The sequence below is a fragment of the Catharus ustulatus genome, chromosome 8, assembly GCF_009819885.2.
Source record: "Catharus ustulatus isolate bCatUst1 chromosome 8, bCatUst1.pri.v2, whole genome shotgun sequence".
Lineage (NCBI taxonomy): Eukaryota > Metazoa > Chordata > Aves > Passeriformes > Turdidae > Catharus > Catharus ustulatus.
In genome coordinates this window covers 2454025-2467566 of record NC_046228.1, presented here as the reverse complement: position 1 = coordinate 2467566, position 13542 = coordinate 2454025, and the positions used below count along the sequence as shown (strand labels likewise).

At 42.7% G+C, this 13542-nt stretch overlaps 1 protein-coding gene across 2 annotated transcripts in view; it reads left to right on the top strand.

Moving 5' to 3' along the window:
* Positions 1-13542, top strand: part of DOCK1 (dedicator of cytokinesis 1) — a 246904-nt gene that overhangs the window by 140013 nt on the left and 93349 nt on the right. For both annotated transcript variants that reach the window (XM_033065521.1, XM_033065520.1), the window contains exon 29: positions 98-192. In XM_033065521.1, the coding sequence (XP_032921412.1) occupies positions 98-192 (95 nt within the window). The remainder of the gene's footprint in view (positions 1-97; positions 193-13542) is intronic.

Sequence of the window (13542 nt, the reverse complement as noted above, 5' to 3'; positions counted from 1 at the left end):
ACACAAAGATCCCTTTGGAATGCAGTCATTAATAACTGCCACCATCCCTTGGAGCTTTTTTGATCCAATTTTCTCCAACTGTTGTCTCTTCTTGTAGGATTTCCTGATGGAAACATTCATCATGTTCAAGAACCTGATTGGGAAGAACGTGTATCCCTTTGACTGGGTGATCATGAACATGATGCAGAACAAGTGAGTACGGGGGGAAACGAGCGCTCTGCCACACAGGGGTTGCTTGGAAACAACAAACACCAGGCTGCAGCCAGCCTGCCCTGCCTTCTCCTCCTCCTCCTCCTCTGAGGCAAAGAATTCTTGCAGGATTGGCTCTGGAGGAGTGTTTTAGGGGCCTGGTTTAGGGCTCTTGGAGTCCACCAAAAATCAAGGGTGGCGTCAGTCTGAGAACCTGGATTTTGGAGCCAGCTGCAGGTGCAGTAAAATTCTGTCCATATCTTATCATCATTCAGTTTGTTCTTTGGAGGATGAATTGCATGTTGTGCATATGACCTCAAATTTGATGTTTTTGTATGGAGTTGTATGTCCAGGAATGATTTCATTGATGTTGCAAGAAAGAATTAAAAAAGCTTTTAAATCCAAATTCCATCACCCCAGTAATGTAGAGAGAGGCTGAAAATGTTCCTAATGCTCATTTTTTTTCTTCAGTAATTGCAGTTCTGTCATTATTTAGCATTCCTTTGTGCAGTGTTTTATGCTGGTGACATTTTATTAAGTGTGTCAAATGCTTTTATGTGTACTGAGATGAAAGTATAAGGGAAAAACATTATATTTACCAGTTGCCTGGAGAAATCTCTTCTGTATTTACTGGAAGCTACCATGGCTGTAAAGTTGTCAGTGTTTCCTTATATAAAATCCTGAACCACAGCTCCTGCTGTCCTTATAAAAATGCACCATAACTTTAATCTTGGCTTCTGAAGTCTCCTTAACTCCCTAATAAAATCCATTGTGAATAAATAGGAGTCAGGAGATGGAGCCATCTTTGGGTTCTTCTCTGAGTGCATTGGGAGCTGTGCTGGAGGTGTTGGGACACCCTCCCAGTGTGTGTTAGCTGTGAACAGAACTCTGGGTTATGTGAGAGGCTGAAACAGGATTGGGAAGGTTTGTGTTTGGACATTCTTAATGCCTGAGCTGGCATTGATCAGTGGATGCAGGGCAGTTCCAGTGTGGTCAGGGAGTGTCCTTGTGTCAGCACAGCACAGGAGGGACCAGGAGCTCCTGGACAGGATCCAGAGGAGCTGGATCCAAAGCTGGAGCCCCTCTGGAGCCAGCCTGGGAGAGCTGGGGGTGCCCACCTGGAGAGGAGGATCCAGGGACAGCTCAGAGCCCTTCCAGGAGAGCTGGGGAGGGACTGGGGACAAGGGATGGAGGGACAGGACACAGGGACTGGAGGGACAGGACACAGGGAATGGAGGGACAGGACACAGGGAATGGATTCCACTGCCAGAGGGCAGGGCTGGGTGGGATTTTGGGCAGGAATTGTTCCCTGGCTGGGATGGAATTCCCAGATTTGCTGTGGCTGCCCCTGGATCCCTGGCAGTGCCCAAGGCCAGGTTGGACACTGGGGACAATGGGAGGTGTCCCTGCCATGGCAGGGTGAGCTCTGCAGGCTGTTCCAACCCAAACCCTTCTGGGATTCTGTGATTATTATTTTTTTTCATAGCAGTTTGCCTTGAGAGTTCTTTAGGTATGAAATCCATCTGGATGGGTTTTAAGGTCCTTTCCCACCCAAAGCAGTCTGGAATTGTGTTCTCCTCACGTTACTGCCAGGTGACCTCTCAGTGTTCACTTAGGTGGGGATTTCACCTTGGTTTTATTTAATTTGTCCCTGTGAAATTCTGGCCATACAAAATGAAAGAGCAAAGGTACAAAAAGAACCTTTCCCTGCCAAGGGTTTTTTTCCTTAAAGCACAAAGGGATCCTTACCCCAGGCAGCTCCTCATGGAAAATTTGGAGCAATACAAAGCACAATGGTTCACAGCTAGGACAGGGATTTGGATTTTTTATCCTTAAAAATAGTCTTGTCTTTATCCCATGCTGAACATGAAGTCCTGAGGAAGCAGAAATGGGATGTGTTGATGATCTTTGATTGTTCCTGACTCCCCTCAGTGCCTGTACAATATCTGACTATTATTTAAAGTAAAAAACAAAAACATTTTCCAGTTTTTTGGTGTAGATGAGTATCTTCAGATGTCCTCAGGGGGTTGTTCATCCCTAATTCCCTCTTTCTTTCATTCCCATTGCACCAGCTCCTTTGGAAATTCTTCTCAATTGATTTCCATGTTTTTCATTTTTCCTGTTGGAGTTAATGTGGTTTCCAAACCCTGAAAACTGCATTGTAAAATACCTTGTTCTGTCCATCTGCTCCATTTATTTCCACCCTTATAAAGTTTTATTGAGGAAAACCAGATGAAATTTAAGAACAAATTCTGTCTTTTAAAGCTGTGGTGTCCTCTCCATAGAAATAACTCCAAACATGCAATTTTGTGTCATTTCTGAAAGCACCTCCTTGGGCAGTTTCTGTGCCATGAGCCTAATCAAGAGAACTAAATTTTAAATACATCTACAATTTCATTTATTTCCTGCATGGAATGTACCTGGTAGTGTGAAACAATGGGAGAAAGAATAAAAATACCTGGAAAATCGAGCTCTAATTCCTCTTTTAGACCAGTCCTTTAGGAGGTTTATCCTAAAGCTCCTCTCCATGCAGTGCTTTGCTTCCAGGTTAAAATGCTTTGGATTGAGCAGTGGATTCAAATATTCTGGATGAGATAAAGTTTGTGGGCATGGAGGAAGAGGGGAAATGGAGAAATGCATGTGAACAACTGGATTGCAGGGAATATTTGCACACATAATTTTAGTTCAAATTTGGTATTACATTTTTATGACCTTCACTAGTGGGATACATACATAGAAATATATATATTTATATATATATATAAAATATATAAATATTCTACACACTCATTAATAGTGACAAAAATTACTCTGAAAACTTTGTTTGCCTGTTTTTGCATGAAAACATCAGAGTCCTTTTCCTTTCCTACCTCCCAGTATTGCTGTGCCAGGCTCAGGATCCCACCCCAAGTTCAGGATCCCACCCCAAGTTCAGGATCCCATCCCAAGTTTAGGATCCCATCCCAAGTTCAGGATCCCATCCCAAGTTCAGGATCCCATCCCAAGTTCAGGATCCCATCCCAAGTTCAGGATCACACCCCAAGTTCAGGATCACACCCCAAGTTCAGGATCACATCCCAGGTTCAGGTTCCCATCCCATGCCTTTGTTCCAACACCACAGGGAGTTTTGCTGTGCTCCCTCCTTTCATGCCAAAATGAGCACAAAAAATCTTCATCTCTAACAAGATAATTCTTCCTTTTTTTGGTAAAATACTTTATTTACTGACTTGTCTAATGTAGCAAAATTCTCATTTTAGCAAAGCAATTTGCTGATTCAGAGCCCAAGGTTCTGGTGTTAATTTGGTGGAATTGCCACCAGTGTGTTCAAGGTGACATTGGTCTGCAGGTGACTGATAGCATTTTGGGGGTAAAAAAGTAATTTTGGGGGTAAAGAAGAGAATATTCAAACTGATGCAGTGGATTTTCTTTTTGCTTCCAAATGTTGGTCCAGATCCCTGGTTTACAGTTAACAACAGTATCCAAGAAAAGGAGATGGAAAAAACCACTGAGGGATGACAGAGATGGATAAGGGACCATGAAATGAGCTCCTTGTAAGGAGGAGCTGGAAATGTCTCATAATTCCTTTTAGGATACTTGTCCACCTTGAAATCCCAGCTGTTGTAGGGTTTGTCTGTGCCCACATATTCAGGAAGAATTATTCCTGTTCAAGCCATAATATCTGTATTTAATAGTTTTGAGCAATCAGGGAGTTCCCTTTTGCTCCTACATAGAGTTGGAGAGTGCTTTGGAGGCAGATCCTTCACTCCAGGCACCTCCAGGAGAACACACACGAGGAGTTGGAGCTGTAGAAGCACTTCCAAAAAAAGGATTTTGTCTTGTTTCCATTTCTTGTTTCCATTTCCCCCATGTTTCGAAACGATTCCGAAATGTTTTCCAAATTGTTTTTAACTTTTGTCAGAAGCTGACAAGCTAAACTTAGGTTCCTCCTAAACACATAACTCAGAACATGAAAGCCATTCCTCCCTACGGTCCCGTAAATGAAAATAATTTAGTCTTTGGTCTTACTTTTGGCATTTGAGACAATTCAGTTCCTTTGGTAAGACCTTATGATATATTAATTTGTAGCTGCTACTTTCATCTGCAGCTGTGCTAGTGGAAGCTGAGTTGCCTATGAAAAAGGAATTTGATGTTTGCTGTTCTATTTTTTGTTTCTAATGTCCACATTTACATAAAATACCTGTTTGTTTTGCCTTTTGAAGTCGGAGAGAGCAGGATGAGATGCTCTCAGTGAAAATGAGGTTTCTTGTCTCTATTTTTTTTTCCAGAGGAAATAGAGCTGGTGAGGGAATCTGGAGAGTGTTACCTGTTGTGTCAGTGAGGGTTAGGTTGGATATCAGGAGAAGATTTTTCCCAAAGGATAGTTGGGCATGAAAAGCTCCCCAGGGAATTATCACAGCCCCAAACTGTTCAGCAGCACAAAAATATTCCTGTAGGATGCCCCCCATTCCCAGCACAAATCCAAACTACCACTCCACACCTTCCATGAAGAAAATGCCCTCAAGCCCACCCAAACCCACCCCACCAGCCCAGAACCTCAATGAATTTTCTGTATGAAAAACCAAAAAAAAAACCTTGCAAAGAGCAGGACAAAGGACGGGGGAGACGCTCCGGATAAACACATCCTGGAATGTTTATTTTTGGAGCTTCCAGGGAAATGTGGGCAGTTGTGCTGCCTGGTTGTCATAGCAGTACCTGTCAGTACCTGCTGTGCTCTCAGAATTACCTCCAGTGATGTTTGTGACCGTCCATCAGCAGTGGGCAAACCCCGGCGTGCGTCAGGAGCCGCAGAGCTCCCGCGGAACTCGGAGCCTTCTGAAACCTCTGAGTTCATCCTGCCTGACAAGGCACCCAAACCAAACTGAAACTGGGCTTTAGTGCATGGAAATTTGCCTTAATTGCCATATCCTGCTGGGTTTGAGGCAGGCTTATGGAAACAAAAGCAGGATGGTTTTAATAAATGTATGAAAATAGGCTCTTTGCACTTACATAATTGGCCAGTCAAGTTGCATCCATCACATGAGTGCAAGTGCAAAAGCTCTTATTTAAAATCCATCCCTGCTGCATGAGGGGTAGTTTTCATAACAGGGAAAAAGAGGCCAGAAGAGTGGCAAAGATTCTGGATTGAAAACTCCAGGGAAAGCAGGGCACCTCACAGTTTCACAGCCTATCAAGTGTTATTAAATCTATGGGATTGGGGTGGAGGGAGCAGAAAAAAGCTATAAAATCATCTCTTCATTTCCCAAATCCCTTCAGGGGTTCAAACCTCTGTTAATTCCATGTTCAAAGACGTATTCATGGCTTTAAATTGCTCCAGGGGAGGTTTAGATTGGACATTAGGGAAAAATTATTTTATAAAAAGAGTTTTCAAGCAGTGGTGGAGTCTCCATCCCTGGAAGTGTTCCAAAAACATCTGGAACAAGGTGAGTTGAGGGTTGAACTCAATGACCTTAAAGTTTTTTTTTCCAATCTTAACCCATTCAATTTTATGATTAATGGATGTTACTTGAAAACCCAGATTTATAACTGGGACCCCAATCACTTAAATATTTCCTCCATATATGTTTTAGTGGAATAGGGTAACTGGTTTACATCTCCAAATTGGAATTGGGATGGAGGAAGTGTTTGAAATGCAATTATGTTTTAGGAGGCCAAGGGATGCATTGTTTCAAGAAGAGTTTGAACAGTACAAAAAGCTTGGATTAGAAGGAATTGCTGCTACTTTTGCTGACTATTAATGCATTTCCTACAGGACTCTGTGCTTACTTAGGAAGTTTAAGAGTCCAGACATGCAATTTGAACAATCCAATAATGTAATTCAGGGCTGGAATGCAATGAGACTTCAAATTGGAGCAATTTTGTTTTTCTGTAGTGCTGAATATTTCTCTCTATAGAAAAACCTCCCACTATTTCCCATGTATAGACTGAGGATAACAATTTTCAAAGCTTGTATCTTCCTTAGGAGCCAGTTCTCAAAATTAACTCGTGTGCCCCAAAGTTTGCTCCTCATCTGGGAATAAAAGACAGGAACCCACACTGATAAATCATCTAAAATTTCTGTACAAGCTGGGATTTTTTTTTGCTGCCCATAAAACCCTGTTGCATAATGTACTGACCTTTTCAGGAAAGACCTTGCAGGATTTTTGCTTTAGCATTGTACCTGTCAAATTAACTGCACCTGGGAGGAAAATGAATATACTTGACTGTGTTTGAAATAACAGGGTATTTTCTTATTCAAAGAGCTGAGATTCCTTGAAGCAATATTCTCTTTTCCCTTGATGATTTCCAGCCCATAGCAGGTGGTTTTGTCCCAGCCTTTGCAGTTAGAAATGTCCCTGGCATTGGTGGAATGTTGATGCTGGTGTGGTTGTGAGAGCTGATGGGCAGCTGGGGCAGCTCACTGGATTGCATGATCTGATTTTCTCCTTAATTTCTGTAATCTGTGATCACATAAAAGGGAGAAATCATGGAAGGAGGGCAGGGTTAGGTGGGATTTTGGGAAGAAATTCTTCTTTGTGAGGGTGGTGAAGGGCTGGGATGGAATTCCCAGAGCAGCTGTGGCTTCTCCTGGATCCCTGGCAGTGCCCAAGGCCAGGCTGGATGGGCTTGGAGCATCCTGGGACAGTGAAGGTGAGGAGGGATTGGGATGGGATTTAAGGTCTTTCCAACCCAAACCAGTTTGGGATTCTGAGAAGCTCCTGGTGGAGATGCCAATGATGGGATGTGGGTGTGAGATGTCCCAGCCCTCCCAAATCCATCTGCTCCTTTTTTCAGCACTCCTTCCATCTATTTGGGTCATGATTAATCCCTCCTGGTGTTTAGAGATGGAATAATGATTTCCAGCACTACAAATAATTACCTTGTTGATCATAATTGCACCATCTTAATTATGGTTTTTGTGAGTTTGGAGCTGTCTTGGGTTTTTTGGAAGGTGGGCTTGGGCTGGTGACCATGTCCAGCATCTGCTGTGAGTCTGCTTGTTCTGGATTTTATTCTTGTGCTTCCCTTGACAAAGACACTTTCCTGTCCCTAAAGGTGGATGGGATTTGGTGTCCTGCCAGGAATGGAGTTCTGGGAGCCACAGCAGCTCTGTGAAACCAGGAGAAGGCTGTTGCAGCTCCTCTTCATCCTAAAGCACAACTTGTTTTTTTAATTTTACTTGCAAAATATCACTGTGGAGCATTAGCTCCACCTTCATTGCCCAGCAGCAACCCTGTGACACTTCAGCTTGGATTTGCCACAAGAAAATTACAGTGCAAAGGATTGTGTGTAAGGGAACAGCTCTTCTTCACTAGGAGAAAACACAGAGGGATAAAATGATCCCAGCTGATGCTGTTCTTGACTTCAAGGGGAAAAAGGTGAACAAAGAGTATTTTAGGGATTTTTTTTTCATCTTTTCTTCTGTTAAAAGAAGAAGTTTTTGTTATTTTTGGCATCTTGCAAAGTTTCAGGTAGCGAGGCAGCGCTGAGGTTTAGATCTGGAAAATTCCTGGGCAGGAACTGGTTGTCCTCCTTGGAGTGGGGGCAAATTGAATCCCTTCAAAACCTTTTGAATGCTCCTGGGGAACTTCAGGGATTCTGAGGGTTTATCAGAGCTGTGAAGGCTGGGGAAGAGCTCTGAGATCAGAGTCCAGCAGCAGCACCTCATCCTCAAGGGCCACACCCCACATTTTTGAACATTTCCAGGAATAGGATCTCCACCACTGCCCTGCTGGACAAACCTCTCCATGAAGAAATTTTCTCTAATACCCAACCCAAACATCCCTTGCCACTACTTGGGGCCATTTCCTCTCATTAGAATAAATGAATCTTGAATGGAGGGGACATCCCATGTCACTGCTGGGGGTTTTCCATGGAGGGCATTTCCCCCAAGCACCAGTTTGCCCTGCTGCTCTCCCTGGTGCATTTTACCTGCTCTGAAGTCACAAGCAGTTAACAGTTATCTCCCATTCTGCCATCTCCCAGACTGGCTCAGAGATGGGATATTTTAAAGAAAACCAGGGCACAGGAGCTGCACACAGCCAAGTGAAAGCAGCATCATGGCTCAACTGCTACACTGAGAAAAAGCAAGAAAATGTTGAAAATGGCTTTTTATTCTTTACTTTTTGGAATCATCACCCTCAGGATGCTGTGCATGTCTGGTTTCCTTTGTTTTTAACAAGATCCTTGGAAAGCCAACTCATTTTTTTGGCTACTTACCCTCTTTTTTTCCCCAACTTGCATCTTGACAGTGTTGAGAGCTGCAGGGTTTAACAGTGTTTTGAAAGGAAGCTGTAAGAGGTGATTAGCCTGTGTGTCATGGTAATTCTCTGCTAAGAGCTAATTGAGACCTGCAGAAGCCTTGCCAAAGTAATTTCAAATGGAACACAATGATTCCAATATTATTTTCCCTTCTGGAATCTAAACCTGGGTTGACATGAAGGTACTTTGGGATGACTGTACTCAGAAGGCTTTTACCAGCCAATATCTTCATCAGTTTGGGTTTAATGATATTTTTTTATTAAATTAAGCAAGAAGAATCCAATCTATTGTGCAGTAAATGATGGATAATAATGTTGTTACATATTTTTGGTTTTTGTTTTGTGCTCTAATTACTTCAGTAGTGGAAACCCTTGGCAGATTACATTTCCTCAGATGGATCCTTTAGCGTAAGGCTTCCTTTAATTTACTTTTCTTACAATTTCCTAATTACGACTGGAAAGACCCTTAACTGTCATTGTAAATTTTACATTTTATTTCATGATCTTAATATTGTTTTCTCCACTGCTGCCTGAACCCACTCCAGAGGCCTTGGTGTGTAGCTACTCAAAGTTTAGCTCTCTCTAAGATGATCTCATGAACATTTGAATCCACATTATGGTACCAGTGTGGGTGTTTGGGATGAAGCTGCATCCAAGTATTTGCTTTCTCATTTCATGGAGCTTTGGGGACTATTCCAGCTTTATTCTGCTTTTCCTGGCTCCTCACAGCCAATTTTGATGCCTGCAGCACCACATTCCTTGGGACCACCCAGAGGAGTTTTCCCACAGTAAAAATAATCCCTGGAACATGTGCCCAAAACCAAGAGTGAGAAAATGGTGATGGTGCCCTTTGGTGGGAATCCAAAGACCATGGAGCATCCTGGTGGCACCTGGGGACACAGTGGTGGCTTTGGAATGCCAGGTTGGATTTGATGATTCTTAACCTAAATAATCCCACAATTGAGTGTGGAAGGGAATTCCATTCTACCTTAGCAGCCAAACCCACCTGGATTTGCTATTCCAGTTATTAATTAGGATTCTGGTACCCTGACTGCTCATTTTGTGCACATTTCACCCCCCCAGGATGTGTGTCCATGTCACAGCCCCAAATATGAACATGCTGGGATGTTTTTAGGACAGGATGTAAGGATGAACTCGATGTGGGAACCTTGGTGCTTATAAAAGCAGCAGCATGAGGGAGATAATGAAATAAAGCTGAAGGTGTTAAATCCCAAAGCAGGGCTCCATTTTTACCAAGTTAACACCATGTGATGTTTGTTTTTAACAGGGAAGGTGCAGCAACTTTCATTTCAAATCATTATTTTTCCACATCAGCATCATTTCAGGTAGTACCACTGCCCAATGAAAAATATCCAGGGAGTGAAATTTGGTTTATTCATCTTTTCCAGTAATGTAAAAAACCCCGATATTTCAGTCTTGAAAAGTAACAAAAAGTGGTTGTTTGGATATTATTTTCAGGCTTAAATGCATATTTGGTTGTTAGTCTGGAATTTACATTTCTGTAGTGAGTTTTGCACTGAAATTCTGTGGGCTTGACCATCAATGAGTGACTTGAGGATTTTCAACACTTAGAGCTAAACAGAGATATTGTACATACTATAAAATAGTGTAAAACAGGGCTTTGCTCTTAATGTATTTTTTTTAATGATTCACAAGAATAGTGTCCAACCCAGTTATTAATTTAATATAATTTGGGTAAAATATGCCTAGAACCTGCTTGCTCTTACCTTGCCAACACTTTCCTTTTCTGAATTTTCGTCTTTCCCAGTGACTGACAATGGTGCAGCATTTTGGCTTCTGAGAGCAGCAGCCTCGGTGCTTAAAAAGCCAGCGAGGCCTTTTCTGGGGTTATTAAATTTTAGGATCAGAAATATTTCATGAACAAATTCTAGAAAACAAGCTTTTGCAGTTGGAGTACGAGAAAGCACAGCCACTATAAGAAGAACTAGAGCTTTTTTTAAAGATGAAGGAAATTATTCATGCTCTGACATAACAGATGGGTGATTGTAGGGCAGGAAGAGTTTAAAGCATATTTAGAGAGAAAAGAGGTGTCAGATCATTGGCTATCACCAGTTTGAAGGTTTATATCACTGAATATAAGCACTGAAAAGTCATCTTCTCTCTCTCAGTGCTCTGCAGGCAGAGCTTGAGCTCAGCCTTTCTTGATGAATGTTTCTCCTTTTCCATCAGAAGTGTTACAGGAAAGCAGGCACTTGCAGGTAGTAAAACAGAGATATTTCTAGATCTTGGGATGAACAGGCTGAACTGAGAAGGGAAATTCATGATTTTTTAACATTAACCAAAATGAGAGCATTTTTGGATCCAGGTGATGAATATAGATTATCACTGGTGTTAGAAAATATCCATCCTGAGGCACACACTGTGCAAATCCTGTTCCTTGAGTGGCTGAACTTTAAACTTCCAGCATGTTTTTCATTTGGGATGTTCAAAGCAATAACATGAAAGATATTAAAAGCAAACCTTTTCCTTCTTTAAATCCCTTGTATATAAACATTCACCAAATGCTTGTTGAGCTGCAAAGGGAATTCACTGTCAGTGTGTTCAGGGATGTTTGGATTTGCTCTGCCTGGGACAGGAGCTTTGCTCTCCCAGCTTTTTCACATTTTTTGTCCTGGATGTGTGGGAAGGGCTTCCCCCTGCACAGTCCATCTTTCCCTGAGCCTGTCCATGTTCCCAGCCTGCATCCAGAGCATCCAGGCACTCTGGAAATGCTTTTGCTGTTCTGCTCTGACCTTCCCCACCTCTGCCTGACTTCAGCTTGCCTAAGCCCTGGGCTGGAGACTGGGGAGAGCATCCACTGCCCTTTGTGGGAGTTGTTGCTGCTTGCCAGCAGCTCCAGGAAAAGGAAAAAATAATAATATCTTGCTGCTGCAGAAGGTGTGAAAACTCTCATTTCTCAGGTCACTGTGGTTATCAGGGACATGAAAAGTTTCTCTCTCTCTCTGCAAGTGGCTTCAGAGAGAGAGAGCGAGCTGAAATGGAGCCTGATCCCTGATCCCATCTCTGCTCTAATTTCTTTTGGAGCTGCTGGGTGACAGAGCCACCTCCCCATAGCCACAGCATTCCTGGATGGATGGATGGATGATGGATGGATGGATGATGGATGGATGGATGGATGGATGGATGGATGGATGGATGGATGGATGGATGGATGGATGATGAAAGGATGATGGATGGATGGATGGATGATGGATGGATGGATGATGGATGATGGATGGATGGATGGATGGATGATGAAAGGATGATGGATGGATGGATGGATGGATGGATGGATGGATGGATGATGGATAGATGGATGATGGATGATGGATGATGGATGGATGGATGGATGGATGGATGATGGATGGATGGATGGATGGATGGATGATGGATGATGGATGGATGGATGGATGGATGGATGGATGGATGGATGGATGGATGATGGATGGATGATGGATGATGGATGATGGATGATGGATGGATGGATGGATGGATGGATGGATGATGGATGATGGATGGATGGATGGATGGATGATGGATGATGGATGGATGGATGGATGGATGATGGATGGATGGATGGATGGATGATGGATGGATGGATGATGGATGGATGATGGGTGGATGATGGATGGATGATGGATGGATGGATGGATGATGGATGGATGATGGATGGATGATGGATGAACTGCACAGGAAGCAGGGAAGGCTTCAACAGTTGTATCCCCCCTCATCATGTTTTTAATTTAATTTCTTTTTTTCTCATCTTCCATGTGAAAATATATTTTGGTTCCTGCCACAGTTGGAGGAACAGGGATTCTGTGTTTAAAAAAAATCACTTTTATGCCATTTTGTATTTCTTAATGCTGGAATTTTCCATCTGAGGGCTCAGACACTCCCTGGGTTTGTTCCTTTCTGTTTGATTGTTGAATGTATTTACTTTGTATGATTTGCCTGTAGCTGGTGCAGTCACATCTGCACTATGTGGGGTGTAACAGAAGTACTCAAAAGAAAAGATGCAGGAGAAGATAATTGATGCTTTTCTGACAGTTCCCTGATAAAGATATCCAAACAGAAACACTTCTGGGATGAATTTCAGTTGCGTGCTCGCGTCAGTGAGTTTTTAAAGGAGGTGTGATACTACGATGGCTTTGTGAGGATTCACTCTCCTTCCCACACTTGTCTCATGTTCTTCCTTCTGGACTGTTTTGCATCTTCTCATGCAGAAACCACTTTTCATTTTTAAAAATCAAAGTGAAATTGCCGTCTGTCAAAGCCAAACATGTTTTCTGTGAGTTCTTCTTGAACACAGACTAATTTTTTATATGTCAGACTATTTTTGACAACGTCCTCCTTCCCCAACCACTTCAGTTTTGTTTCCTCAAGGAAAACAAGGAAAAAGTTTTCTTAAGAAAAATATTTCCATCTTTGAGCTATGAATCACAGTTATTACCTGATATTTGGTGTCATGTTGGGCTGGACTTCCCTGGTTTGGTGCAGCCTCCAGCACTCTTTGGACTTAGAGATGTGCATTCAGCACTTGGCAGTGTTTGTATCTCTGGAAATAGTATTTCTTCGCCAGAGTTTCCTGTTCTACACAAACCTGTAATTGTCATTGGTTTTGACAGAATTTTAAGAATTTTAGGTTCTTTAAGAATTATTTTTCATCTTTTCCAGTTTGTCCAAAGCTCCAAAGCCTCTTTTTCCCTCACCATGTTCTGACACTACTGAGGGGGTGTTGGTGCTCCTTGAGGGACAGGCTCTTGGCCTTTCTGGAATGTCTGGAATGGATATGGAAAAAGATATCATGGAATTATGGGTCCCATCCTGGAGGGGCATCTCAGGGATCAGCTGGGGCTATGTTCCTTGGGAAGAGCATAGGGAGAAGCTGAGGAAGGGAGTTTGGTTCTCCTTGGAGAGCACATTATCAGCCCTGCTGTGATTGTGTCTTGGTGAGAGGATTCTCATTCTGCCTGGAATCATGGAACCACGGGATGGTTTGGGCTGGAAGGGACATTAATGCTCATCCCATTCCAACCCCTTGGGCAGGGACACCTCCCACTGTCCCCAGTGTCCA